The sequence below is a fragment of the Lagopus leucura genome, unplaced genomic scaffold (assembly GCF_019238085.1).
Source record: "Lagopus leucura isolate 7727_CA_CO unplaced genomic scaffold, USGS_WTPT01 Super-Scaffold_100014, whole genome shotgun sequence".
Lineage (NCBI taxonomy): Eukaryota > Metazoa > Chordata > Aves > Galliformes > Phasianidae > Lagopus > Lagopus leucura.
Genome location: NW_024962268.1, coordinates 10,037,259 through 10,065,017, shown reverse-complemented (window position 1 = coordinate 10,065,017; position 27,759 = coordinate 10,037,259). Strand labels below are relative to the sequence as shown.

General features: G+C 39.8%; 1 protein-coding gene across 2 annotated transcripts in view; it reads left to right on the top strand.

The window, feature by feature from the left end:
* The first annotated feature begins 4,661 nt into the window (after window positions 1–4,661).
* The window catches only part of IL31RA (interleukin 31 receptor A), a 38,377-nt gene continuing 15,279 nt past the window's right edge, over window positions 4,662–27,759 (top strand). The window contains exons 1-9 of one of the 2 annotated variants that reach the window (XM_042875423.1): window positions 4,662–4,716; window positions 13,755–13,839; window positions 14,911–15,207; window positions 16,549–16,669; window positions 20,105–20,289; window positions 22,188–22,339; window positions 23,649–23,814; window positions 25,522–25,604; window positions 26,371–26,587. In XM_042875423.1, the coding sequence (XP_042731357.1) occupies window positions 13,785–13,839; window positions 14,911–15,207; window positions 16,549–16,669; window positions 20,105–20,289; window positions 22,188–22,339; window positions 23,649–23,814; window positions 25,522–25,604; window positions 26,371–26,587 (1,276 nt within the window). In that variant the 5' untranslated portion in view covers window positions 4,662–4,716; window positions 13,755–13,784. Of the gene's footprint in view, window positions 4,717–4,803; window positions 4,996–13,754; window positions 13,840–14,910; window positions 15,208–16,548; window positions 16,670–20,104; window positions 20,290–22,187; window positions 22,340–23,648; window positions 23,815–25,521; window positions 25,605–26,370; window positions 26,588–27,759 lie in introns of those variants that run through there. The other variant, XM_042875422.1, reaches the window with a different exon arrangement.

The window sequence follows — 27,759 nt, the reverse complement described above, 5'->3', positions numbered from 1 at the left end:
AAATAGATGGAAGTGTGGTTCCATTGATTTTGTAAGCTTTGCATTGCAATTGGGCAGAAGGTGATGTACGTGCATCTTAATGAGGCAAAGGTTTTAAGTGTTTCTAAAAACCACAGTTTCAAATGCCTGATGATTTCTTACATATTGGGGCAATTTTTAGAAAAAGTTACGTAACTTTCATTGTTCCCCTCTCACACACACTTTTCCTAATACATCAGTGCATCTTCAACCATTTCAGAGTAAAAACCAACTTAATGAAAACTCTGTTTCATGTCAGGCTTGCTTTTATCAAGATCGCACATTTAAATTCTGCAAGGTCAAATTACAGTGAAAATGCACCTCATTTTCCCAGATAATTCCACAATTCTCTGTTCTGTGCCAAATGTGAATTCATACAGACTCACAGTAAGTGTGCAGTGGTTAATATCTTTATAGCATGTGGCAATAATACAGAAGATAAATACTTTTCGAAGTATCAAACTGAGCTACTGTGATGTAAAAAATTAATGGGTGATCAGGATCAGATTTTAGCAGTAGTTCTTCAGCGTCCTGTCTCATTCTACCTATGTGGGCAGCACACATTCCCTTCTCTAAGGAGTAGCACCTGAAATCTGTTCTTCAGTCTCTGAAGCAGCCATCCATGAACTGCCAGCTCACTAGCCAAGAGCACACAGGAGCAGAACAGAATACAATCAAAACACTGAGTCTTCATTTCAAGGGTATTTTCTTCCCTGAAGTTCCAGGAATAGCAGCTTCACTCTTCTCCCATCCTCACAGCAGAAGAGTTTGTCCTTTAAAACACTAGCACAAAAAGGATAAAAGCACCCTTAAGTGTCAATGTGACAACGCATCTTTTGGCATGATTACTGTTATACTCTAAAGTTTCCAGACTTCTATGGCAAATCATTTTTGGTAAATCAACTTTTTTTGTTTTTCTGTAAGATGCACTTTCCCTCTCCGATTAAATCATTACAGATGGTGGTAACTGGAACAGTTATTGCTGCTTTCATTAAGTGTCCTCTGCATCCTGGAATGTCCTAAGTGCTACAGCCTCCATGAAAACATTTTAAACAAAGGAAGCTTTAATTAGAGCATGTACCTAGTCTTTAAGCAGTCAGAAGGATGGCTGGAGATTTAAAGAAGTTTAGCAAGTGAATAACTACTTTTAGGTCTGGTAAAATTTTTCATCGTTTTAAAATATTGTTTTAAAACATCTGTCAGTAAGTTAAAAAAACAATGTACTGTACTAATGTGTTGATACAGGCAAATAAAAGGTCAAGTCCAAGGTTCCTGTGCAAACAATGTAAAGAAGAGTTATAGAATTACAGAATAGTTTGGGTTGGAAGGGACTTCAAAGACCATCTAGTTCCAACCTCCTGGTGTAGGCAGGCTTGCCAACAACTAGATCAGGCTGCCCAGGGCCCCATGCAACCTGGCCTTGAACACCTCTAGGGATGGGCATCCACAACCTCTCTGAGCAGATTGCTCAAGCACCTCACCACTCTCTCTGTGAAAGACTTCTTCCTGACATCTAATCTAACTCTCCCCGCCTTCAGTTTAAAACTATTTTCTCTTGTCCTATCACTACCTACCTGTGTAAAAAGTTGATTTCCCTCCTGTTTACAATCGTCCTTTAAATATTGAAAAGCTGCAATGAAGTCTCCCCAGATCCTTCTCCTCTCCAGGCTGAACAAGCCCAGCTCCCTCATCCTGCCTTCACAGGAGAGGTGCTCCAGGGTTCAGATCACCCTCATGGCCCCGTTCAGGGCCCTTTTCAAAAGCTCCATGTCCTTGAGTTGGGGTCCCCGGTCCAGAATGCACTCCTGCAGATGAGACCCCATGAGAGCAGAGCAGAGAGTGACAATCACCTCCTTCTCACAGCTGTCCATCCCTCTTTTGATGAGCTGGCCTTCTGGACATCAAGTGCATAGTGCTGTCTCATGTTAAGTTTTTCATCTATCTGGACCCCCAAGTCCTTCTTGGCAGGGCTACTCTCAAGTTCTTATCCCAGTCTGGGGGAGATCTGGGACTGCCCTGACCCAAACGCAACACCCTGTACTGGGCCTTGTTAAACCTCATTATGTTGATATGGTCCCACCTTTTGTCAAGGTCCCTTTGGATGGCATCCTTTCCTCTGCCATATCAACTCACCACTTATGTTGGTGTTGTGTGGAAACTTGCTGTGGGTATGCTCAATCCCATCATTTATGTAATTGATAAAGATGCTCAAGAGTACCAGTCCTACAATGGACGCCTGGAGGACACCGTTCATGATCAGCTTCCATCTCAACTGTCATTAACCACAACCCTTTGGCTGTGGCCATCCAACCAGTTCCTTACGCATCAAATAGTCCTCTCTCTGAACCATATCACTCCAATTTAAACATAAGGAGGTACTGTGGGAACACATCAAAGGTCTTGCAGAATCAAGGAGAGTTCAGGTTACAGTCTGAATCTTTTTCTTCATCACAGTTCTGTTCTATATCTAATAGCAAAATAGAGGGGAAATTTCAAAATATTGCAGTACCAACTTATTAAAATTCCTGTTAATAGCAAGGGAAACATCAGTGCAGTGCAGTTTCACCAGATGAGAAACAGATGATCAAGAGATGGCAACATTGTTTCAAAACAAATAGGGGAATCAGTAGGCTACCCTCTGCGGTGGTGGCTATGGGGAGTTAGCTGAAGAAGTGAAGGCGCGGGACTGCTCTGAAAGTTGGAGTGGATGCTGAGGTGCAGAGTGTAAATGCTGCTCTGCGGGAAAAAGACAAGCAAACAGGAGCTAGATGACAAACAGCAGCAGGAGCGAGTAAATGAAGTGGGTAGAAGGACTGATGGCACACCAGCATACCAGCAGCATGGCCTGAAAGAGTTGGGTTTCTGCTTGGAGCATTTTACTCAGTCAACCAGCCTGCTCACTTTTCCATCTGGGATTGGGAGAAAGTGTTGGCACTGTGTATTTGCAGAGGAAAAAAAAAAACCAGCAATTGCAGCTTAAATTGCTGACAGGTAGCAGATTCATCAAATCACAGAATCATTAAGTTTGGAAGGACTCATAAGATCATCTAGTCCATGTCTATAGCCAGTCTAGTCTGTGTCACTCCATGTGAGAGCTATCCTTCGCTTGAAAACCTCTAGGAAAAACCTCCAAGGTCAGGGGCAGCCTGTTCCAATGCCTCATCACTCTTTCTGAGAAGTATTTCCTAATATCCAACCTTAATCTCCCCTGGAACAATATAAGATCATTACCTCTCCTCCTATTTTTGTTATCTGCAAAAAGAGGCCTCCCTCCACCTCTCCACAACCTCCTTTCAGGTAGTTATAGAGAGCAATATGGCCTCCCTTGAGCCTCCTCCAGATTGAACAATCCCAGTTCCTTTAGCCACTCCTTTTATGATGTGTGCTCCACACCCTCCATGAGCTTTGTTGCCCTTCTTTGACATGATCCAAATTGTGCAGACGTGCAGACAGAGTGTTGGAAACTGATATGAACAGTTCTGCAGCTTGCTTGCTACAGATGTGCGGGCTAGTTGTGACTTCTTTAAACACCCGAACTAAACAAAATAGAGCATTTATTTACTCCTCCGATAAATAAATAGGTATGATCCCCCCTTAGCAGGCTGATCCCACTTCTGCACATAGACATTGGATTGGGAAAAGCAGGGAGGTCCCGGAGACAGGGCAGATATGGTGGAAACATGCTGGGGAAACACTGATGACTGTGAGCAGCCATGGACAGAGAGGCAGCACATCTCTCAGATAGCATCCATCTCTGAATCCAACTCAGTTTGTGACAGGCAGTGGTGGTGGGCCTGAGCAAGAGCCAAGTGCATCTGCTACGGGTTCTAGCTCTGACCTCACCGGGTTCAAAACAGCCTCCTGCATCTGCATGGGCAGCAACTTCTAGTCTGCTCTGACTTCCCGGGGATGCTAATCTGGCATTAACAAGTCAAACTAGCAGGGATCTCTTCTGGCCAGGGGCAAGACTGCTGGATGGCATCGACACTGATTACAATAGTGCATTATCTGTTCTCAGGGACTGCCTTCTTAGAAAGGATTGTGGATGCTTATCAGGAGGCGTATTTCTGGGGACTATGTCATTCCATTTGCACAGCATCTCACGTAATTGTAATCTTCCTTCCAACTCTTGTTCCTTTTATTCCGTTTTATGTGGCTGATGGCTGTCATTAGTTGGCACGCATCTGCAAGCTTTAAAAGGGTTCGTATTTATTCTGAACGGCACCGATGACCTAAATAATGCATAAGGCGCGTCCCTGAGCGTTCATCAGCGACGGCCACGACCCAGCCCTCTTGTTTCACTGTACGCGTTGATGCAATTTAAAGACGATGTGTATCAACATGCATTATAGCGCTGATGTACTTAAGCGCTTTGGAAGCAGCGTCAGATGGGTGCCAGCGCGCCCACCATCGACAGCTGTGGAAACCACGGCCCGGCGGGACACTCTTAGGTCGGTATCTGGCCCGGCCCGGCCCGGCAGGTGGTGAGGGCGGGCGGGAGGCGGGAAGCGGCGCCGGGCCCGGTGGGCTCCGCCGGGCGGGAGCTCGGCGTTCTGTCGCGGCGGCGAGGGGAGCAGCTCGCCTCGGCGGGCCGCCTTCTCTCAGGGTGACAGGAAAAAGCGTAGCCGTGCCGCACCCGCTGACTTCCTATTGTGTGAGATCCCTTCGCCGCCTGTAGCCGAGCCGGGCTCCGCCGCGGTAGGTACCGGCGCCTTCGGCGGCAGGAGCCGTGCCGGCGCCGCGGGGCCGTCGCAGGCTGCAGCCGCGCCGTGCGGCGATGGCGGTTGTTTCTCTGACGTGAGAGCTGAGAGTTGTGGCTGAGCTGCCGGTTTGCTTGCTTTGGGGAAGAACGCGTTACGCTCCGCAGTGGCTTTACCCGAGGTGTTTCGGGCTGGTGGATACACGGCCCCGCACTCCGTGCGCGCACGCTTTGTGCCCCGAGAGCCGTCGTCGTTGCCTGTTACGGATCTGTCACAGGTATCGCCTGCGCCTAGACCGCGACACTGCGCGTCTGTGGCGTCTGTGTGCCACATGTTGAAAATAAACGCCTAAAAAGCCTGAGCACAACTTCTGAGCTCTGTTTCTGAGAGACTTCGTTACTTGGTTCTCTAGGCGAGTGCACGGAGCAATAGCTGGGGTTCAGTCTGAATGTTAGTGTTAAGTTGGTGTATTGTGACATTGTGAATCCAATGAATGATTTTTTGCATTCTTGGGACGTGTAGCATCTTCAAGTAAAAAACTGTTGTACTGGCAGACTTCCAAATCGAGTTGTTTGTAGTAGTTGGTTTCATTCTGTAGTTCTGTCAGCCAGCACTTTGAGCTGAAATATGAAAATATTGTTAGTATTAGTAGTAAACAGAAGAAAAATGGGTTAGATGGATGGGCTGTGTTAGCAAGGTGGTCAGCATTTGGTTGTGTCGTCCAGACTGGTTCTTTGATAAATAACATTTGGAATCAGAGCACAGAGAGAAAATACTCAGCAGAACAGACAGCTGCCTCCTGTGCTGGAGACAGGGGATGGCGTGCTCAGACATTCAGCTGCAGGAAGGCTGCTAAGAGGCTCTTGTATTTCTTAACGTGGTGAGTGAGGGGATGTGGTGTCCCACAGAGGAAGGTGAAGGATCTGGTGAAGATGAGCTGTACAGAGGTTTCCCTGTTACATCATACACGTGCTGCGTTCATGCAGCAGTCTGCACGAATGCCTGCTTCCTCTGTGTCGAGCTCCAACTATTTGAAGAATTTGTCCACTGGGTAGGAAGGCTGTGAAATACTTGGGAGTGTAATTTTTACTGTCTTGTGAAGTTGATATGAGTAAGTTTAGGTATCCGCAATGGAAAAGCAGAGGGATGTTGGAAGTGGAAATGCAGGGTAAGCTTCTTAACCACTCTACAAAAGATACAGGATGTAAAGGCACATATTATCTATATTTCAAATTAATTATGAAAACCAGGATAATGTATTGCAGTGAGTTGTACAAATGCAAAACTCATTATCAGCTGTGTCTGTAAGATGAGTTTATAACATTTTCTGGAATAATGATTGAATCTCTTTTTTAGAATAGCTGTGGTATGAGGGTTGGTAAACTGCACAGTCATGTTCATCTTTTCATGATGATACATTTTATTCTCATCTTGTTCTCTTTTCCTCTTCTATCTGTGGGAACACAGGTTTATCTGCATGGTCCTCCCTGTTCCAGTCACACGTGTAGCACTATGGTGGGTAGCAACTGCAAGGCTGTGCACAGTGGACAAATGCTTTAAAGTAGTACAGTATCTTCCCTCTTACATGTGGACTGATGTATATTTCTCATGAACTTCAAATTAAAACAGGTCCTGGATTTGGGAGGTAAGAAAGGGATTTGGATCTGGCCTTGTGAAAAAACCTCTCTCTTGATGAGAATTCTACCTTTATTTAAAGGGCAATGCATGGATCCATTTCTCATCTAGTTGCTTACACTGGCAGAGATGTCTTGTTCTGTCCTGCTATCCACCTTTCTTTGAGTGGCTGTGCCCAAGGAGTGGGTACAAAGGCAACTACCTCACCTAATGATGGCCTATGGACTGGAGATCTGTGACAAAATAATCAGTGCATACACTAACATCTGTGGTTCCTCAAACACTAACTCTAAGAAGAAAACTCCCAGGATCAGACCTGTACACAGGGTCTATTTAAAACCTTCCTGAAAATTTTCTTTATCAATAAAAACAAGAATGACCTGCAGTGACAATATCTCTAGTTCTCTCTGGTAATTGCCAACAGTCACTTAGGGTAGTATTGTTGTCCTGGCCTTTTTTTTAGAGATACTTCTCAAATTCTATCTGATTGTGTACTTAAAATGAAAAAAAAAAAAAGACCTTAATATCATATACAGCATTTTATATCAAAATGTGATAATATGCTGGTAAATAATGTTCTATACCGAAGAAAAGGGTTTCTCAAAACAAGCTTTTCATTTGTAACTCTAATGTATGCTAAACAAAGTAATATTATCTGCAGTTATTAACCGAACTGACCTTGCCTGGCCACCACATCATTCAGGATTTTTGAACAAAAGTATCTTATCATGTTGTTCCTATTTTTTATTTAACTAATTCTATTTGGAGAATGACAGAAGAAAATGTCTTTCCTGCTTTTTCAGGTTCCAGTCAATTTACAGCTAGTAAATTAAAATGTCATTGAACTTTCTGGATGCAGCATTTTTTATTTCTATTTTTTGCTATGATATCTAAAGAACAAGTTGCTGTGGCTTCATGGAGCTCTGCTTCACATTGCTCCTTTGGATTTTTCCATAAACTTCCTGTTTCCTCAGTAAATCTGTATTGTTTGAATAACACTAAGAATTTATTCTAGGGATTTTAATAGATAATGGTAGCAAATTGGCATCATTTCAAATATAAATAGGTTTATTTTTCAAGAGAAAATGTGCTTATCTTCTTTGGCTTGAACTTCTATTTAACTGAAATATTGAAATGTTTATTTTTATTCTTCCTGGACTTAGGTTCAGCTATCTACTTTTGGCTTGGTTAGAGGCTATAGGCTATGAAACCAGTGTGCTCAGGATCATTTGCTGTGGAGTCTGCTGCTTTTCCCATGAATGGTCTTGTCAAAGTGCAATTTGTACAGCTTACGGATGTCAGAAAGGGCATAAACTCCCCCTCACTTCTGCTGATTCCTCCAGTTTGTTTGTTCTGCTCTGACCTGTGCAGATGGTCTCTGTTCTTGCTCCTCTGATACCCACAGATACTCATCCTTGGGTTTGGTCCTGGGAGCTGATGCTTCTGCAGCCTGTTTTCTAGGAAAGAGACTGGAGTTCATATTTGGAACTTCAGGCATTCTGTGCCTGGAATGTCCTCTTTCCCCCCTGGATTTTGTAAATACTAACAGATTTGAATAGTGGAGTTTGGGACACTTATGTTTATAGCTCTTCCAAACGAGTCTGTTGCTACATTAATTTACTGAGATAGCTCAGGCCTGGATTCCTGGCAGTCAGCATTGACTGATCAGGTATAGAGCGGAGGCTGTCTCTGTATGTGGTGGTTGGAGATGCTACAATTGCTACTAAAGTCTGAATAAAAGACACCAACAACTATTCAGTTTTTCTGTATTAGGATTGCTGTAAGCGTTGTATTTGTAGTTAGTAAGAAGGAGTAGCTTTCTAGATTTGAACTGTTAGAAATTCTTGAAGAGCTTATGTTTTATGTAGGCTAAAGACATACTGCCAGTTCAATTTATAAATGTACTGTGATTTCTATTAATGGCATAACAGCTACATTGTGTGCAGAAGCATGTGTCTGTATTGTTAAAAATAATCATAGAATTAGATTTGAATGGAAAAAACTTTCCTATCCTGAAAGAAGGGAAATATTATTGGAGAAGTAGCACTACATAGAAAACGTGGGGAAAAGTTGTTGTGGGTCTTTTTTTCCTTTGGCTTCGTCATATATTTACACTATAATTATTCCAAATGTCTTAAATTTCAAAATTAAAAATGGAAACCCTGAGGCTTTGTTGGTGTGACAGTTTTATCAAGCGTATTACTTTTTTTTTTTTTTAATGTGACCTTCATTGAGTTTCCCCCTTTGTGCCAGAAATTTTGTTTTGATGAATTAAATTTTTAAATTGCTCTTGTTGAAGAAAACAGTTATGTTCATGCTGTTTCTTTACTGTTCTGATTTTAGCTTTTGTAGTTGTCTTTCACAAACCAACAGAAGGCTGAGATTGGAAGAGTTTCAACCCCAGCTCCAGCAGGGACATCCAGATCAGGGTGCCCAAGCGCACACCCAGGTGCCTTTTGGAGATCTCCAGGAAGGAGTCTCCACAGCCTTTCTGGGCATCCTATGCCCAGCCACCCTTATGGTAAAGGAGTGCTGATGCTTAAACATGTTCCCCCACAGGTGAATGACTGCACTTCTTGTTAAATGCTGTAAGGCTCCTGCCAGCCCATCTGTCCAGCCTGTTGAGGTCCCTCTGGATGGCAGCACAGCCCTCTGGTATATCAACCTCTTCCCCTAGTTTTGGGTCATCTTTAAGTGAAACATTTCTGAGTTTATGGTGTGACTTGTTCTTTCAGTTCTTTCACATGTGTCTTGAGCAAGTACACAGCCAAACTGCTATTTAGTCACGTATGATTATAGTGATAACCACATAAGATGTAAGCAGATCTGTAACCTGCCGAGTTGCTACACTGATTTCTGACATCTTGTAATTGGCAATTTGCACCCTGAGTAACCATCTGCTAAACTGGGGAAGGCAGAAAGAGATGCTGTTACAGCATCAGTACTGAACCGACGGAACAGCTTACAGCAGGGAAGAAACATTGTAGGATCTCCCTAGATCCTCTACATTTCTCTATTTCAGCAAAATCAGATACTTGCAAAGCCATTTACATTTGCTACTTAACAACAACAACAACAAAGAAGTTATTTTAGCAAGTGGAAGTATCTGACTATGTGATGTGCACTAAAGGTGCACTGGAGCAGAACAGAAGGCCGGATGTGGGTAGAGGACAAGGAGATTGCTGAGTATAGATGGGTTTGATCTTTGTTTAATCTTTTATGTAAGTGCAAGGAACCAAGATATTTTGAAAGCTTGTAAGCTGGCATGGCATTGCAGCTGGATTTCCCATGCCTGGGCTTCTTAGCGCTGTGTTCCACTGCAGTAGAATTTGCAGTAGTTTGGAATATTTTTGGCACAAGCGTAACTTGGAAATGGGTTTTATGACTTCCCTGTGCTTTTAAGTCGCAATTATTCACTAAGAGTGTGGGAGTGTGGGATTGCTAGGGTAAGACTCGTCATGAAAACATTTTCCCTATTCTTGGAAGTGCCTAAACTCTTTTTTTGGCTGAAAGCAGCCTCTGTCTCGTGCCTTCAAAAATACAGAACAGGCATTCTAAGATTTCAGCAGAAACTGTTAGCGTTTTGAAAAATTCCAAGCGTACAAAAAAGATTTACAGTGGGAAATGTGAAGCATACTTAATAGGCCTTTATAGGCCTTTTTTAATTTTCTTTTTTAATATGGCAGATTGTTCCATTTCTCTGTGTTAAGAGCTTTTGCATCCATCCTTCAAAGCTTTAACCGGGTTGGTTCTTCTGCTCTTACTCTCTTCTCTTTATTTCTCACAATTTCTTTTTGCATGTGATCAATACAGTAATTTAATTTCCAGAAGAAAAATCATTGCTCCCAGGTAAAATCAAATGTCCATGTCATCTTGAAGGGTTGTTTTTCTTCCCCACTACATTTTCTGTTGAAATGGACTGTGAATTTTATTAAAAAAAATTGTGTAAATTGATTGAAAATTTCTCATAAATGGAGTGTTTGCTCATCTGGAAGGCATTTTATTCTGTAGTAATATAGTTATCTGTGTGCCCTGTCTGGGGTGATGTTTGTTTTGTTCTTGGTGTAGGTTGCGATAATATTTTGAATAGTCTCCAAATAAGAAAACTTATTACCCATTTTAGTTAGAGTAATGAGATTGCTTCACTCTAGATGACTGCTGTGTGGTGAGAGTTTTATCCTCTTTTTTGCTTTATTTTTTAAGGAAAAACTGTGTTTTTAACATTAGTTTTATTTCCCAAAGTCTTTACAATTAAGAATACATGTTGAGCTTTTGTCACAGGTTTGTATTAAAGGCTACAAAAAAGAAATAATAGAGCTCTATCATTTATGTTAAATGCCCCAAGCTCTTTCCTGTAAACAGCTATAAATGCTTATCTTCACATGCCACACACAGGATTTGGTGTTCTCATGAATTAGTATTTCCTCCAAGATTAAAGCCATATTCACTGAGCTGTTACAAAACATTTTATTTAACTATCTAATAAAATGATTAACTTTTTGAAATGGGAAAAAAAGTTCTTATGCCAGCACAGCATCTGTAATTCATTTTTGCAGAATGTTGATTTGTATTGGGTTCATCCTTTCTTCTATATTTCATATGAGACACATCATCTTAGAGAGCTCTTGATTAATTTGCTTTGTTTTGTTGATATCAGTAGTTGTCTCTGAAGTGCATTAGTTGCTCCGCAATCACTAGTCACCTAGCTAGTAAAGTACGGTGGACTGCATCACTGCTGACCACACTGCATAGCATAGTCTTTGGTGTGTGTTCTACAGGGCTAGTTAAGAGTCATCTGACTGTTAGAACTTCCCTTTATTTTTGAGTGGAATGCAGTTTTCATTTAGCCATTTTAAGAGTTAGCCTTGTTTAATGCCTGCTCCCAAAGGATGGTTGGGCAGGCCAAATTTCAAATAAATGTAATTCTCTTTCTTACCAATCCTCGGACATCTGGAGGGCAGACTTTGGTTTCTTTCTGTCCATGGTTAAAAAAGTCCCTTGGGAGGTAGTTCTGAAGGGCATGGGAGCCCAGGAAGGCTGGGAATACTTTAAGGAAGTTATTTTAAAGATGCAGGAGCTGACCATCTCCAAGTCATGGCAGACAAGCTAACAGGGAAGGAAACCGATCTGGCTGAACAGAGACCTTTGGCTAGAACTCAGGAACAAAAGGAAAGTTTATGGTCTTTGGAAGAGTGGCCAAGCAACTTAGGAGAATTACAAGTATATGGTGAAGCTGTGCAGAGAGAAAATCAGGCTAAGGCCCAGCTAGATCTGAACTTGGCCACTAGGGTGAAAGGTGACAGTAAATGTTTCTATAAATACATCAGCAATAAGAGAAGGGCTAGGGAGAGTCTTTTTCATTTGTTGAACACCGAGAGCAACTTGGTAACAAACAATCAGGATAAGGCTGAGGTGCTTAATGCCTTCATTGCTTCGGTCTTTAATAGTAAGACTTGTTAATCCCTGGGAACAAAGCCCTTTGCGCTGATAGAAAGGGATGGGGAACAGAAGGGCCCTGCTTTATCTCTGATGAGGTGGTTTTGGACCTGCTCTGAAGGCTGGATACTCACAAGTCCATGGGGCCGGATGGATTGCACCCTAGAGTGCTGAGGGAGTTGGAGGATGTGGTTGCCAAGCCACTCTCCATCATTCTTTGGCAGTCCTGGCTAACCGAGGATGTCCCGGCAGGCTGGAGACTGGCAAATGTGACGCCCATCTTCAAAAAGGGCTGGAAAGGTGATCCTGGTAGCTACAGACCTGTCAGTCTCACCTCAGTGCCCGGGAAGGTTATGGAACGGATAATCTCGGGAGCCACCATGGACCAGTTAAAGGTCAACCAGGGGATCAGGCCCGGTCAGCATGGGTTTACGAATGGTAAAGCCTGTCTGACAAACCTGATTTCATTCTATGGCAAGGTGACCCGCTTAGTGGATGAGGGTAAGGCTGTCAATGTGGTTTACCTGGAGTTCAGTAAGGCCTTCAACACTGTCCCCCACAGCATTCTCATGGAGAAGCTGGCTGGTTTGCATGGGCGTATGCTCCGCTGGGTGATGACCACATCCAAAGAGCTGTGGCCAACAGAGCTAAATCCAGCTGGTGGCCGGTCACGAGTGCTGTCCCCCAGGTCTCGGTACTGGGGCAGCTTCTATGAAACATCTTTATTAATCTTGATGAGGGGATTGAGTGCACCCTCAGTAAGTTTGCAGATGACACCAAGTTGGGAGGCAGTGTTGATCTTTCTGAGGGGAGAAGGGCACTACAGACGGACCTGGATAGACTGGGTTAATGGGCCAAGGTTAACTGTACGTATTTCAACAGGGCCAAGTGTTGGGTCCTGCATTTTGGTCACAACAACCCCAGGCAACCCTACAGGCCTGGGGAAGAGTGGCTGGAAAGCTGCCTGATGGAAAGGGACCTTGGTGTATTGATGGACAGTTGGCTGAGTATGAGCCAGCAGTGTGCCCGGGTGGCCAAGAAGGCCCATGGCATCCTGGCTTGTATCAGGAATGGTGAGGTGAGCAGGACTAGGGAAGTCACCCTGCTCCTGTACTCGGTGCTGGTGAGGTCTCACCTCGAGTACTGTGTTCAGTTTTGGGCACCTCAGTACGCTGTACACAGTACACAGTGTACACAGTACACAGGACACTGAGGTGCTGGAGCAAGGCCGAAGAAGGGCAACAAGGCTTGTGAAGGGCTTGGAGAACATGGCCTACGAGGGGAGATTGAAGGAACTGGGGCTGTTTAGTCTGGGGAAAAGGAGGCTGAAGGGAGACCTTATTGCTCCCTTCCAGTACCTGGAAGGTGATTGCAGTGAGAGCAGGGGTGGTCTCTTCTCACTGGTGACAGGTGATGGGACAAGGGGAAATGGCCTCAAGTTGTGGCACGGGAGGTTTAGGCTGGATATCAGGAAAACTTCTTTACAGGAAGGGTTGTTAAGCACTGGAATAGGCTTCCCAGGAGGTGGTTGAGTCACCATCCCTGGATGTGTTAAAAATCCATTTGGATGTGGTGATCAGGAACATGATTGTGGAGGGTTGTTAGAGTTAGGGCAGTATGGTTAGGTTGTGGTTGGACTCAGTGATCTTGAAGGTCTTTTCCAACCTGAGTGATTTTATGGTTCTGTGATTCACACTGCAATTAGAAGACAGATTGGATCCCGTCCAGAAGGGTTTCAGATATGCTTGCCCCTTTCATCTTTCTGGAAAACTTGAAAACTGGAAAACTGTATCAGATTTCTCACATCATGCAGGAAACTAACATTTAGGCAAATCAGTACTTAAATTGAACACAAGTGGGTCATCATTCTTGTCATATAAATGCTTGCAAAGTGTTAAAGTTACAAGGGCATCTTTACTTGAACTACATGCTTTTTATTTATTTAATATTTTTATTTCCTGACAGTGTTTCCTGCCCATACTTACTGAAAAGGAAATGTTCAACTGTTGGATTTGGATATTTATCTTGCTCTGTAGAAGATCTATAGCAGGTATGTTTCTTAATTACTAGCACTCATTTTGCCAATAGAAAATTTCCCATCAAGGATCCTTTGCCAAATGTAATTTTTAAGAGTTATTAATATGAAAACCAGAATATTTTAAACATAGGAGTTAGCAGGTGAGTAGGTAGTTTACAGTAGAGTGAAAGATTAACTTACATATGGTATTCTTGATCTCTCTTTGTGGTGTGCAAACTGTCATTGCTTTAAGTTTTTGTCTTTTTTTGTTTTTAATATTTTAAAAGTTACAATGTTAGCTGTTTACCTCTTGCACAGGATGATGGAGGACATTGCATCCGGAAGTTGTATCACGGTTCAGTTCTTGTTGGGTTGTCAAGATTTAACTTTGGTGATCTGCTGTAGGCCAAATTACTAACTTTGTAATACATGAGCATCCAAGGAGCAGTTAATGTCTGCTCTTTTAGATCTAGTTTACGTCAAATGTTAGTAATCATTACATGAATTTCTGAATAATAACATTATCCCTGATCTTAAAAGTCACAATAACAGTAACAATGTGTGAATGTTTTGGAGTTTTTTTTTAATTAATTAATTTATTTTTTAGAAGTGTGGCAGTTCCATAGTCAGTTTAAGCTTGCACCAGTAACTATTGAAATTGCAGTGAATGTTGTATGGCTGGTTCTGAAGTGGTTAAGAAGCAGACCTGAATGGAAAACCACAGGCTTTTATTTTTCATCAGTATTCTGTAGGTTGCTCCAAAAGTGGTGCCTCCTACTTATTTCCATGGAAACTACAGCAGATACAGAACACGAAATGACACAGTTTGACAGAGCAAATTCTCAGCTGCAAAAATGCTTTTCAATATAGTCACTAACAGTTGCTATACATTCTCAACGGCAAAGATATAGAAAATCATTCTTGCACAATACCTATATTAATATATATCACATAGGTGCCATCTGAGCATTTTATTTGAACTATATTTAAAAAAAAAAACAATGAAATGATCTCTGGGCATATACTTCGATAACAAAGTAAGTACTATATTTTCTCATTCTTTTAAGAGACTAGGTTATGTGATAACTTTAATTTTGTTTTCAGATGAGAACTCTACTAGAGATGCTGACATTTTTCCTTCTTCTCCTGAAATTGAAAGAGGATCCACCCTGAAACTATTCTGTGTTCTTGGAAAACATTACACACCTCACAGGAACGCAAGCCACATCATCTGGAAATTGAATCGCGAATTAATTGCTCGGGAAAACTATAATATCGTCAATGAGACTGTATCTAGTATAACTATCAATAATTTCACTCACAACAAAGCACATGTGAAGTGCTTCATTAAGTACTTAGGGAAGGAACAACTTCTGGTTCACACTGAAGTTAAATCTGGATGTAAGTAGAAATATGGGGCAACTAATTTTAACATTTTTGAATAACTTCAAGAAATATTTTTAAAACAACTCCCTTCCCCTCCCCTGTCCTCCTTGTGGCGTTGCAAGTCACTTATCTTCAATATATCCTTTTTTTTTTTCTAAACTAAAGCATGAAATTTCCGGCAAACCTTATTCATGCAAGTCTGTAACCTCTCTGACCCAGTGTTTGGCCAGTTAAATCAATGCAAGCTTTCTCTTTTGTTTCTCATATCTAGCTTAGCCAACTTTAGATTTCTCCAGGGATGTTTTACTTTCTAATCTAGTGCTCCTAAAGCATTATAGTCTCATCTGGAGAAGACTGAAGGGTAAATTAAATACTATTTTTTCTAATTTATTGAACAGGTTAAGTCCAGGCTATGCTAACATCTGCATGGAGATCCTTTTCTAGTAAAGAATAAATGCAGAGAAGTAAATTTCTGGAATAAAGAACAGCAGAAAGTATTGCCTGTTTTCAAAGTTGAGTGTATCTTAAGCATGTTAGCAAAAGGGATATCTTTTGAAGAGCTATGTTAAATAGAATAGAGATGTATTATTTCAGAGAGAGAGCTTCTTATAGAGTTCATAGAACTCTCTTTTCAGCTAATTTATTGGAGATCTTTGTCTTCACTCCCATTTCTTCTGTTGACTGAAGAAGACTAGCTTCAACACAGATATCAAGAGGGTGTTGCATTTTTTTTTTATGAATAGCTTCAGACTATAAAGATTGCATTCCTTTGTGCTATCTTGCTTGGAAGAGTGGGAGTCTGGAATTAGAGGGGTCTTTTCAGAGTTGTATTCATACATTTCTTGGGAAGTTATCTTTCTGAGGTCATGAGGACTTTTCAGATCAGCAGTTTTGATTGGATATGTGGTAATGGGAAGGAACTAAGTGGAACTGTGTCTTTCAGAGGATGCCCTCTTTTTGTGAACTTTTAAATTGTTTCTTTGTTTTTCTGTTGCTAACTGGACTGGCATTTAGCTGTAGGTGTTTCGCAGAGGTTATACTTAGAGGTTCAGGCTGAAGTGCATATTGATTTGATGTAAGTTTCTGTAATGCGTTAGTAGAAAAATTCTTTCAGACCCACTTAATTATGTACTTCTGAGAAGTAACTGGGGCAAATTGCCTGGCTTTAGTTGGGAAGGAGAGTGGTTTTGGTTTTGTGAAGGGTTTTGAGGGCAATAAGAAATTCTTAAAATAAGTTCTATGCAAGTCATGTAGTGGTTTAGTGTAATCAGCCTGCCTACCAACATTTTAAGTTTTATATTAAAATAATATAATATAATATAATATATGAGAAATTTTTTTCCTTTGTCATTGTAGTTCCACCAGGCACACCAAGAAATATTTCCTGCATTTACGATGTTGATATTAAGCTTACCTGTAACTGGACTTCAGGAAGAGAAACAAATCTTGCAACAAGTTATACTCTTTACAGAAAAATGTAAGTATAGAATGTACCAGGAACTGGAGTGCTGGGGTGAGACCACTAGTCGTGTGTCATCATTCTTCCCACCCCCCCATTTCCTGACTTTTGTTTAAAGTAAACTGAGAAGCATAGAAACATCATGTAGTTCAGAAGCATTTCTTAATGCAATTAATTTTGAGTTGGTAATGGTTGAAAAAACTTACTACCTGATACCGTTTTGGTTCTCTGTGTTTAAGTAATAAGCATTTTCAACCTAATACTCAGTAGACGTAGAAATGTTTACGTCAGAACTTAAATTCATTTGTTTCCTCAAGGTAACATTACTAATTGGAGAAAAGTTGAGTAAGCCTAAGTACAAACATCAGCTTTTAGGGTATCCCACTGGTGAAGTAGAATGGAAATTCTTTGTGCTTTTAGCTATCCTCATTTTGGGTGAGGAAAGAAGGTGTGTCCTTTCTCCGCTTTAAACAATTTCCTTGTTAAAACCATTGAATTCTCTGTTATTTTGTCTAGTGATAGCAAGTACAGTTGTTTGTAATCATGTGTTACACTTAGAGATATTTTAAGGCTTACTAAATAGCAGTTTTCAAGGTGCTCTTCTTACTGGCAGCATTTTGTGCAATGCAGTTATTACAAGCCAAGCCTTTCATCTGAATTGTTGTATAGATGCTGAAAATTTGCATAATTTACTCGTTTGCTTACCAAAATATGCTTGGTATCTAGCAGCATCTATTGCAGGCTTGGCATGTTAAAATCACAATTACTATGTCGTAAAGGTACCCTGAGCATTAAAAAAATATGTACAATTGATAACTGTTTATCTTTTCTAGTAATAAACTTGTAATTTCAAGGAAAAGTGCTGGGGAGAAGGAAGAAAAAAAAAGCAGAACTGTGCAAATATAATGATGAGCCATTTGACAGTTTAATCTGGGAGTCTTTGAAGTCATAATGTTTTAATGATTGAAGGAAGAGTTGTCCTTCTTGGATTGCTTACACACAGGGATTTGCATTTACAAATATCACAGAATCACAGGGATGGGAGGGGACTTTGAAAGATCATCCAGTCCAATCCCCCTGCTGGAGCAGGAGCACCTGGATGAGGTCACACAGGAATGCATCCAGGTGGGTTCTGAATGTCTCCAGAGAAGGAGACCCCGCAACCTCTCTGGGCAGCCTGCTCCAGTGTCCTGTTGCCCTCACCATGAAGAAGGTTTTTCTCATATTTATGTGGAACCTCCTTTGTTCCAGCAATCTCACACTTTTTTATGTTTTTATGACCCCATTATAAGAGCGTAAGTATTTGCTTCATTCAATTTCAGTTAAGTATTGTTTAAAAGGTTACTTTTTCACAAATTACTGTGACAACATGAAGTCAGTGTTGTTTCAAGGCAGATCTCAGATGCAGTTTTGAATGTGCCAGCAGATTTCATCTCAAACATACTTGTTAGTCTGTTTTTTAGAATAATACTGCTTGTTTCTGTTTGTGTTTAGTCAAACCTTTAGATAGTATGCTGGTATGAGTAATTTTCTGAAATTTTCTTGACAATTGGCAGGAGTTTGTACTTCATGTGAGTTGTGTTCTTTTAGTAAGTTATGCAAACATGTATACCTTTTTAATTAAGTGATAAGAGAGGAAAAAGTCTGTAACTTTATTTCATTTTAGACTTGGCGTTTAAGTCTTTCACCTTTATTTCTGGTTTACTACTTCCAAATTTATTACTGCTTTTGGTGTTACTATGTTTGGTCACTTAGCTGATTATGTAAAACCAAAAACTGATGACAGCTATTGAAGGAAAATATCAGTACTGTTCCTTCCTGTATCTGCACATATTTTTCTTTATCCACATAATGAATTGAATTGCAGAACTATTTCTTGTAAAATCTAACTACTGTTTTTTTATGGGTCTTCCATATGACTACAAAGCACTTGTACAAGGGAGCAGACATCTATGGATGGAAACAGTTATTCCTGTTATGGAGAAGAGGATTGCTTCCTTTCCAAGCAGATATAGGCTGGGTGGGAAATGGCTTAAGAACAGCTTTGAGGAGAAGGTTTTGGGAGTGTTGGTTGATGGAAGATTCAACATGAGCCATATCCTGGGTTGCAGCTATAGAAGTGTGTCCAACAGGTCAAAAGAGGTGATTCTGCCCCTCTGCTCTGCTCTCGTGGGACCCCACCTGGAATACTACATCCAGTTCTGGGGCCCCGAGCACAAGAAGGACATGGAGCTGGTGGAGCAGGTGCAGAGGAGGTCCATAATGATCAGAAGTCTGGAGCATCTCCCCTATGAGGACAGGCTGAGAGTTGTGGGGCTTTTCAGCCTGGAGAATAGAAGGCTCTGGGTGGACCTTATTGCGGCCTTCCAGTACCTGAAGGCAGCCTACAGGAAAGCTGAGGAGAGACTTTTTATAAGGGCATGTAGTGACAGGACAAGGAGAAATGGTTTTAAACTGAAAGAGGGTAGATTTAGACTAAATATTAGGAGGAAATTCTTTACTGAGAGGGTGGTAAGACACAGGAAGAGATTGCCCAGTGAGGTTGTGAATGCTCCCTCCCTGGAAGCATTCAAGGCCAGACTGGATGGGGCTTTAACCAACCTTATCTAGAGAGAGGTGTCCCTGCCTGTAGCAGGAGTGTTGGAACTAGATGATCTTAAAAGTCCTTTCCAACATAAACCAGTCTGTGGTTCCTTTTACAGCGCTGCAAGCTTACGCTGTCTTAAAAGTATTCATTAAATACCTATCTGAGACTGTTTTTTGAGTTACACCAAGGATGTGCATAACTGGGACATAATATAAAGTCTTTAATACAGCTCTCATATATAAATTTTCATTTGTAGAATTTCTGTGTTGCTAGGTAAAATGAAGCAATTTTTGTTAGCCTTACATCCTGTTCCGCTTACTTGAAAGCACATGCTGAAAAATCAGGAAAATGTGTCAAATTTCAGTTACCTTCTTTGAAATTGGCAGTGGTACAATTTGGCTTTTCTTTACACTGTGTTGAAAAGGTGCGGTTATCTCGTAACTTTGCAATGTGGGATGTGTTTTGAGCTGTATCTGCATACATATTTTTATAAAAGCTCTTAAGTGGACTTGCTTGGTTATTTCACTGCTTTGATTCTTACCTAAAATAATAATAACATGCGAATTAAGTAATTTTTACTTTTTGTTGCTACTCCTTGAAAGTTGTCTTACTAATTTAATCTCTGTGGGCTATTCATATGCCTTATTTCTTGTTTTCATAGAGTGAGTGCAGAAACAGTGCAGTTATGAAACAGTATTTCTTGCACAAATGTATCACCTAAGGAAGTTTTCCTGGGTAAAGAAATTGTGCAACTTTGAAAACATAGAAGTAATAATTAAATCCTAACCTAACAGTCAGTGAGGGTTATTATAAGAAAATGTTCTGGTGTATAACTCCTGTTATTTCTCCTGTTTTTCAATTTTTAGTATGAGTGTACAAGGTCCAATTATGCAGGAGATGAAGATCTCTGTCTGCCGAAGCAAAACTGAATCATGTTCATTTCATTACCCAAATATTCCATTTGGTGATAATCTTTGTTTTCAAGTGAAAGCTGAAAATGTTTTGGGTGAAGCCTCATCGGATTGTGTTCCTATAAATATGGAAGAAATAGGTAATTTAAAAAGAGTTAAATAAAAACAGAAACAAAATATATGTTGAACTAATGGCATCTTCCCCATTTATTTTTCTTTCTCTGTAAATACAGCTTAGAGAATCCTGGAACAAATTGTGTAAAGTTAGTTAGTTTTAGTAGAATAAAATTCTATGAAAAAAAAATATTTCCATTATAAAGTTTTGAAATAATTCTTTAGATTTCAGTTAGTTTTGTATTGGTTTTCTTTTGAATGAGCAACTCATTTCAGTTGCTAGTTAAAATTCGTAGAACAGTAGAATATCTAAAGTTGGAAGAGACCCAACTGGATCATTGAATCCAAGTCCTGACTCCACACTTGACTATCTAAAAGATTAAACTGTGAGATTGCAAAGTGTCTGAAATGAATGACATCTGGTGTTTAATAAAATGCTTAATTCCTTTTAATTTTCTGAAAATTTGGATGCTTCCTGTTTAGTCAAGTGAATCTCCCCATATGTTTTAGCTGATTGTCTTTCTATGTAAAATTCTTTGAACTGTTAGGAAAAGACAGCAAATTTTAGCAATTTGTATTCATAATACAGAATACCTGGAATATCTAACTCCAGCAATATTTTAGCTGATGTCTGCAATAAGGCAAAAATTACTGAAGCATTTTTTAATCTATGAGTAAAGGCAATATACTAAAATTCTTTCCTACAATAACTGGTACGTGAACTGTTTGTGTTTTTGAGTAGTACTAGGTGTCAGTAGAGTGTCTGGCTGTAAATGAATGGTGATATTGTCAAATCATCACATCTGCCTCTCGTTTATTCTACTTTCTGGTTAGGAATGTCAAAAAAAAACATGCGTTCTGCAGGTCTCGGGAGTTGTAGTACTATTTTGGCTCCCTCTTCTTCTGTACTCCTTTCTCCTTTACTCATTCTGGTGTATGTATTCAAGATTTTGATCTCAGTAGAGTGAAGTCAGCATTGTCACTCTTTCCTGCATAATGTACATCCCTCTAAATACTTTCTTCTTCAGTGTGAGCGACAGGCTGCTGTGATGCGTTGGATTTGGTGGCTCTCTACGAGATGTTGGTGGGAACAGTGGGTCTAGGATGAGTCCCAGTTATAAGGCTTGCCCTGAGCTGGATTTTGTGGAATATAAACAACTAAACTACAATGATGTTATTTTTCTGCTCAAATCCTGTGTGTCAGATTCAGCTCCTCAGTGATTTTCAGGCGTGAAACAGCTGCTTGTACCACACGTAGCACACAGGAAGTTATGTGAGGTACAAGTTTTAGCTGTGGTAAAGAAATGTCAAGAAGAGCCAGTCCTAGAGTCAGTGTTAAGAACTCAAGAGGCTTAACAGAGCTGTTTCAGAGGAAACTACTGTAATTCTTTTATTTGTGTATTTTTGATGCAGCACTTCATCAGCTCTCCAGTCTAGTGTGCCTTTATGCCTTGTGTTCAGATTTGCTGTGGGTCCATGTTGCTTTCCACATCCTATGTATCAGTCATCTCTCTTTTGTGTTTATCTGTCATTTTGTCATTGTCTTCTTCACATTGCTCTTGCCCTGAAATCCTTTGTGACAGAATTATTTCCCCATGTGCATTTAGAAATTGACCTTAGCAACTGAGCACCAGTTCTTTTCTTTTCCCTTCTGTTGTCTGTGAGAAGAGATTCTGGTATCTTCAGCACTGATACAGGTGGGAGAAACCTGTACATCTGTTTGAGAGTGATTTTGTTAGCTTCGATTACACGTACAATCTCTTATAAATAATTTCCCATATATAGAGTTACGTCTATAAAATGCACCATCATATGAATTCTCTGCTGGACTGTATGTAATTGGGATAGTAGTTAAACTTCTTGGAAAACACATAGACCAGTTCTGATATTTATATACGCTTTTTCTTTTGTTTCTCCATTCTAGAGAGATTTCAACCTCCTGAAATACTTTCATTAAAAAAATATGCTGGTATAAAGCAGTTGCTTACAGTAACCTGGAAGATACCTGAGAAAAGTACACGCTTACTGGATGTACAATGCCAGATTCGATACAGAAACTTGTATTCGAACTCATCGGTAAGCTGCTCTTGTTCTCTTGTGAATGTGGGCTCTGTAACTAATTTCATAATGCTATAAAAGGCTGACTATAAAAAAGATAAGAAGCAATTGGAAATGTGTACATACAGTGTGTAAAAAAACATGTGTTTTAATGAGCTAAAAAAAAAAAAAAGCAGCCTGTCTAAAACCTTATTAAATTTGGAATGGAAAACAGTGAGATTGTGAATGGAATCATCACTTTCATACCGAGAAGCATGAAATAAGCCATCTGAAATAAGACAAAGTCTAAATAATATTGTTTTTCCCTACAGCCGTCCTTCATTCAAGTGTCAGAAAGACAGACTCAGAAAAATAACCTACTTATTTTCTATCTTGCAAAATCTGTACTTTGGTATGCTTGAAAATTAATATATAAATTAGTTCATCTTAATCTGATTCATCTACTGTGGTTGGAAGTAAATGTTGTTTTCATTACCAGAATACAAAGCAAAACTGACATCTTGACTAGTTGTGTGTAACAGGCCATTCCTTTGCCATTCACAGAAATATCAGAAGTACAGTATGTATCAAAATATATACTGACCAAAAGGAAAATTAATCCTAGACAATAAAACAACGAACTGAACGCATACCTAATTATCCTCCACTAAAATAACAAGCTTTTATCATCATTTCCAATTGCTTCTTATCTTTTTTTTTTTACGCATTGTATGTTCAATACTGGCAAAGAATAGAAAAAATCATCAGTGTAACTAATAGAAGTTCTTGGAGCTTGAAAGAAGCTCCTGACGCTAACATGTTTTTTAATTAGCATCTTAGCTGTTGGTCTTAGGATATAATTTCCTGAATGAACCGATGGACAGAATGGTTTTGGTTTATGGTGTATATTAGAAAGTTTATTTAAAAGATCTGTTCAGTATGTTCAGGTGATCGTTGCCTCATAAAGGATGTTTCCAGCTGTATCCAGGCTATTATGGTGATATTTAGCTCTAGCAATACTCAATCGCTTCCTAGTTGTTAAGAACTACAGCTACCCAGCACCACCTCAAGTTCTAGCACAGCTGCCCTAGAACTTCTTGGGAGCTGCACGTGATTCAAGTCACATGCCAGTCAATTCTGATCTACTTTAGGCTAAAGCTTTTCAGGAACCAGAGTTTTATGGGGAGAATGAAGATACTACACAAAAATTGAAATAAAAACCAAGTGATTTTGAGTTTTGCAGGAGATGCGCAAAAGGTCAAAACTTCATCATGAGTATTTTAAAGCCAGGTCATGTGTCTGCATCCAATTTTATAGCTAACCATTTTTGTTTATGCATCAATTTCAGGAAATTGACACTGTTATGGTGGCTTCTGGAGAAGAGATATCAACACATAATCTCACAGGTCTGTGGGACTCCACAGAGTATTTGGTTGCCATTCGGTGTATTAGTGTTGAATCAAAACTCTGGAGTGACTGGTGTAAAGAGGAAACAGCAAGTACAGAAGAGAAAGGTAGGCCAACTATATAGTGTTTTCTTTTTTTGTTCGTTTGTTTTTCTTGAGGGTATACTTTGGAGCATTGTGAGTTAATAATACAAAATTATTTTCAGCTAATCAATCTATTGAATTTATAATTCTGTTATTTAACCAGTACTAATGTGCATTTTAAATAAATACAGAAGAGGAAAGTAGAAAGAATGAAAGTAGAAGAAATGTATTTTGTAGAAATGTAGATTTAGAAGAAATGTAAATTTAATGGTTACATAGAATAAAATAACTAATAAGTAGAAAAAATAAATTGCCAGCTGTAGAACATGTTGTGGTTTAACCCTGGTAGGCAGAGTTAAACCTGCACCACACAGCTGATTGCTCACTTACCCTGTATCAGAGAGGGGGAGAGAATTGGAAAGGTAAGAGCAAGGCAGCTCAAGGGTTGACATTAAGACAGTTTACTAGGTAAAGCCAAAGTTTTAGCAAAGCAAGCAAAACAACACAGAGAGATCATTCACAACTTGCCATCTTCCAGGACAGCAGGGCTCATAATGCATAACAGTTACTTGGGAATCATGAAAACATAGAATCTTACAATATCCTGAGTTGGCAAGGAACCCACAAAGATGTCACTTCCTGTGCATGAGCGCGGGAGAAAGTGAGCAGACTCACAAATACTACCAGTTAGATCAAGATAAAACAATATACAGAGGTGCACAATCATCAGTTTTAATGAGAATTGACATATTACAATTATCCCCCATATAATATTGTCACTCTAACACTTAGAATCTATCTTAAGCCATGCGGCTAACTTAAGGAACTGAGATAAATCTCACAATTACTTAACAACTTTATGACTCAGCAATTTTGTAAGAGGTACGAGTTTTAAGAAGCCAAACCAATTCTCACAGTTACTTAATAATTTTGTAAGAGAAAAAAAGTGAAAAGAGAAAACTGAGGAAAATGGAGAAAGAATGAGAGTTAAAGAGAGATAGGAAAAGATTGATCACCAGTCTGTTTTGAAGGTCTGTTCTGAGCTGGCAGCGGAGAAGGGATGCAGGGGGTGGGGAGGGACTGAGCAAGGTCCAGAGGTTGGTCTCAAACTGGCAAACAGCAATGATGACCATGAAGATGACAACATGGGGCCCCTCAAGCATCCTTTAATGTGTGCTAGGTTAACCAGGACCACCCAATTCCTACATCTCAGAGCATTTTCCAGCAGCTTAGGACCATGACCACTGCCCTGAGGACTCCGTTCCAGGGCCTGACCTCCCTCTGCTGAAGAACCTTTTCTTAACACCAAACCTGATCCTCCCTTGATGCAGCTCTACGTTTTTCCTGTCACTGTCTCCAGAAAGCAGAGCTCAGTGCTGCGCTCTGCACCCTCTGAGGAGCTGCAGCTGCTATGAAGCCTCCCCATAGCTCCTCTTCTATGGGCTGAACAAACCCTGAGGCCTCAGCTGCTCCTCATACATCTTCTCTAGACCCTTCTCCTTCTTTGTGGTCCTTCCTTGGAGATTGTCTGATAGCTTTGTCTTATATCATGGTGCTGAAACCTGTGCACTGTACTCAAGGTGAGTGAGGACAGATGCCATCATTCTGAGCATCTGCTCCTTTGTTTCCTCTCTAGATTTTTTTGCTGAGCACAATGTCATATGGTATGAGGCATCCCTTTGACCAGTTATAACAACAGATTTCAGGAATTTTGTTGTTGTTTTTTAATAGCTCCTTCAGAAAAAGTGGATTTGTGGAGAGTAATTGAGTCTTCAACCCCATCTGGAAACAGATCCGTGTATCTTATGTGGAAGGTAAATACACTCTTTTGTTGCCATCAGAAAAACAAACGAACAACAACACCCTTCCTGAACCAAAGTAGAAGTGGAAAGGCTTTGATTTAGTGAGGGGTAGATTAATAGAGTTTTGTTGTAAATGCAGAAAAAGAGGTTTTCGTTGTGTTCAGATCACTAGAAAATCTGATTGAAAATCCTTGCAACTGACATTAAATAATGCAGTTTACTAATGCTGTGTTTAAATTCACATTTAAATTCAATAGTCTTTTACTAAAACTAAATATTTATGTAATGAAATTACTGAAACAAATGGCTAGGTTTATGTTGTAGTTTTCTCTAATGCTGCAGTGTAATTTTTGGATTTTCTGGTGATTTCAGGTACAGTTTTGTAAGATAACTTTTGATAGATGTTTTTAAGAACTACTCTCTTTTGTGATTTCCTAATGTATCTTCTTAGAGCAAAATATTGCTATAAAATACTTCAAAGGAAAAATTGTCAGTATCTTTCTGGTGATAAAACATGCTAATTGTTTCTAGAGATGCTGTTTTGAAGTAGTGAGATGTTCTAAGAAACCTGTATTGAGAAGCAAGATGATGAACTGCTTGTGAGCTAGCATATAGCTAGCATAACAGCATTCTAATAACATCCCCCTAACTACCCTTTGCCATATTTTTTTAACATGGGTATTTTTTATTTATAGAGATTCTATATTCTTTAATAAGAATATAATTTTGATTATAAAGATAACACTGTGAAAAATTTACTAATACATTCTTTTAATAGCTGTTAAGCAACTTGCCACCCCATGGGAGAATTCTAGGCTACAAAATACAGTATTTTCCAGAAAATAATGCTGCACTTCAAATGACAGACTTCACTTCTGATAAGAAAATTACTTTATTTTTAAATGAAGAGGCATATATAATATCTCTTACTGCCTATAATTCTGCTGGAAATTCTCCTGCAGCTATTTTGAGGATTCCATCCACTGATGAAAAATGTAAGATTTTTTAATATTGCAATATATTTTTCTCATTACAAGCAAATGATATTCTTGAAATCTGCATAAGTTCTATTGTAGTGGAAGCAAAATCGTGCTAAGGACTTTTGTCTTTGAACCATATGTAGAGCCATATTATATGTAAGACTACGTAGTCTCTTAATTTTTACTGGAACAGTAGCGTTTCTTTGGTTGTATTTTGCTGTCAGGTACCATGTTTCTTGTGCAGAAGATTATTGTTGGGACTTTTGTTTTAACGTATCGTTGTTAAAATACCAGCATTTTCTGATGCATTATTATTTCTGTTGCGTTACTTTATTTTTGTTCAAATCCTGAATCTCCCAAATACATTTACAGCATCATCAAATTATACCTCACCATCTCCTAGACCATAGAATTGGTTACCTCAGGGCATTACTGCACCATGTTTGATGTTATTCCCATTTTAATAGAAGTCCCTAACAGCAGTGGAGAGAGAAACATGCTTGTTTTATATACACCTCATTCTGCGCACTTCTGTGCACGTTGTTCTTGAGCTCTTATGCTTAATCAGGTATCTTTGTTAGCCTTGTATTGCAATATCCTGCAAACTACTTGTGGTCTGGGAGAAAGGTTGCAGTTGGCCCACTGGTGAATCACTTCTCCTACATCAGTTGTAGAAGTGCTTCTCTGGAATTGCACAATTAAATTCCAGTCTAATCAGAAAAAATGGATATGCAGACATGTTGTCATCATGTCCTGGAGATTGCTGACTACTCCTCTGACCACTTCCATATCCTTCAGTAAACATTTCTGTTTTTTCCATGCTGTGTTTCTTCTTTCTATATACTCATATTTTAACTTTGTATTGCTAGGTCTTTTTTTTCCCCTTCTGCTTTCCTCACTTAAGTTTTCAGTCAGATTTCCATTAATTTTTCTACAGGCTGATAGTCTGCTTTTGCTTCACTGTCACTTAACAGTCCTGCTGATTTTCTTTTACTTGTTTTCCTATTGCCATTTGATTCCCCAACGAAAACTTGCTTATCTGCACTAACTGTAATCAATAAGCTGTGAAATTTAGATCCTATTAGAGAAGGGCTCTTTGATTCTGTGTAAATTTCATTACGTCCTGTCTTGATTATTTTTTTGGTCCCTCCCTCTTTTTCAATGTTATAGTTCTTATATGCTTCATT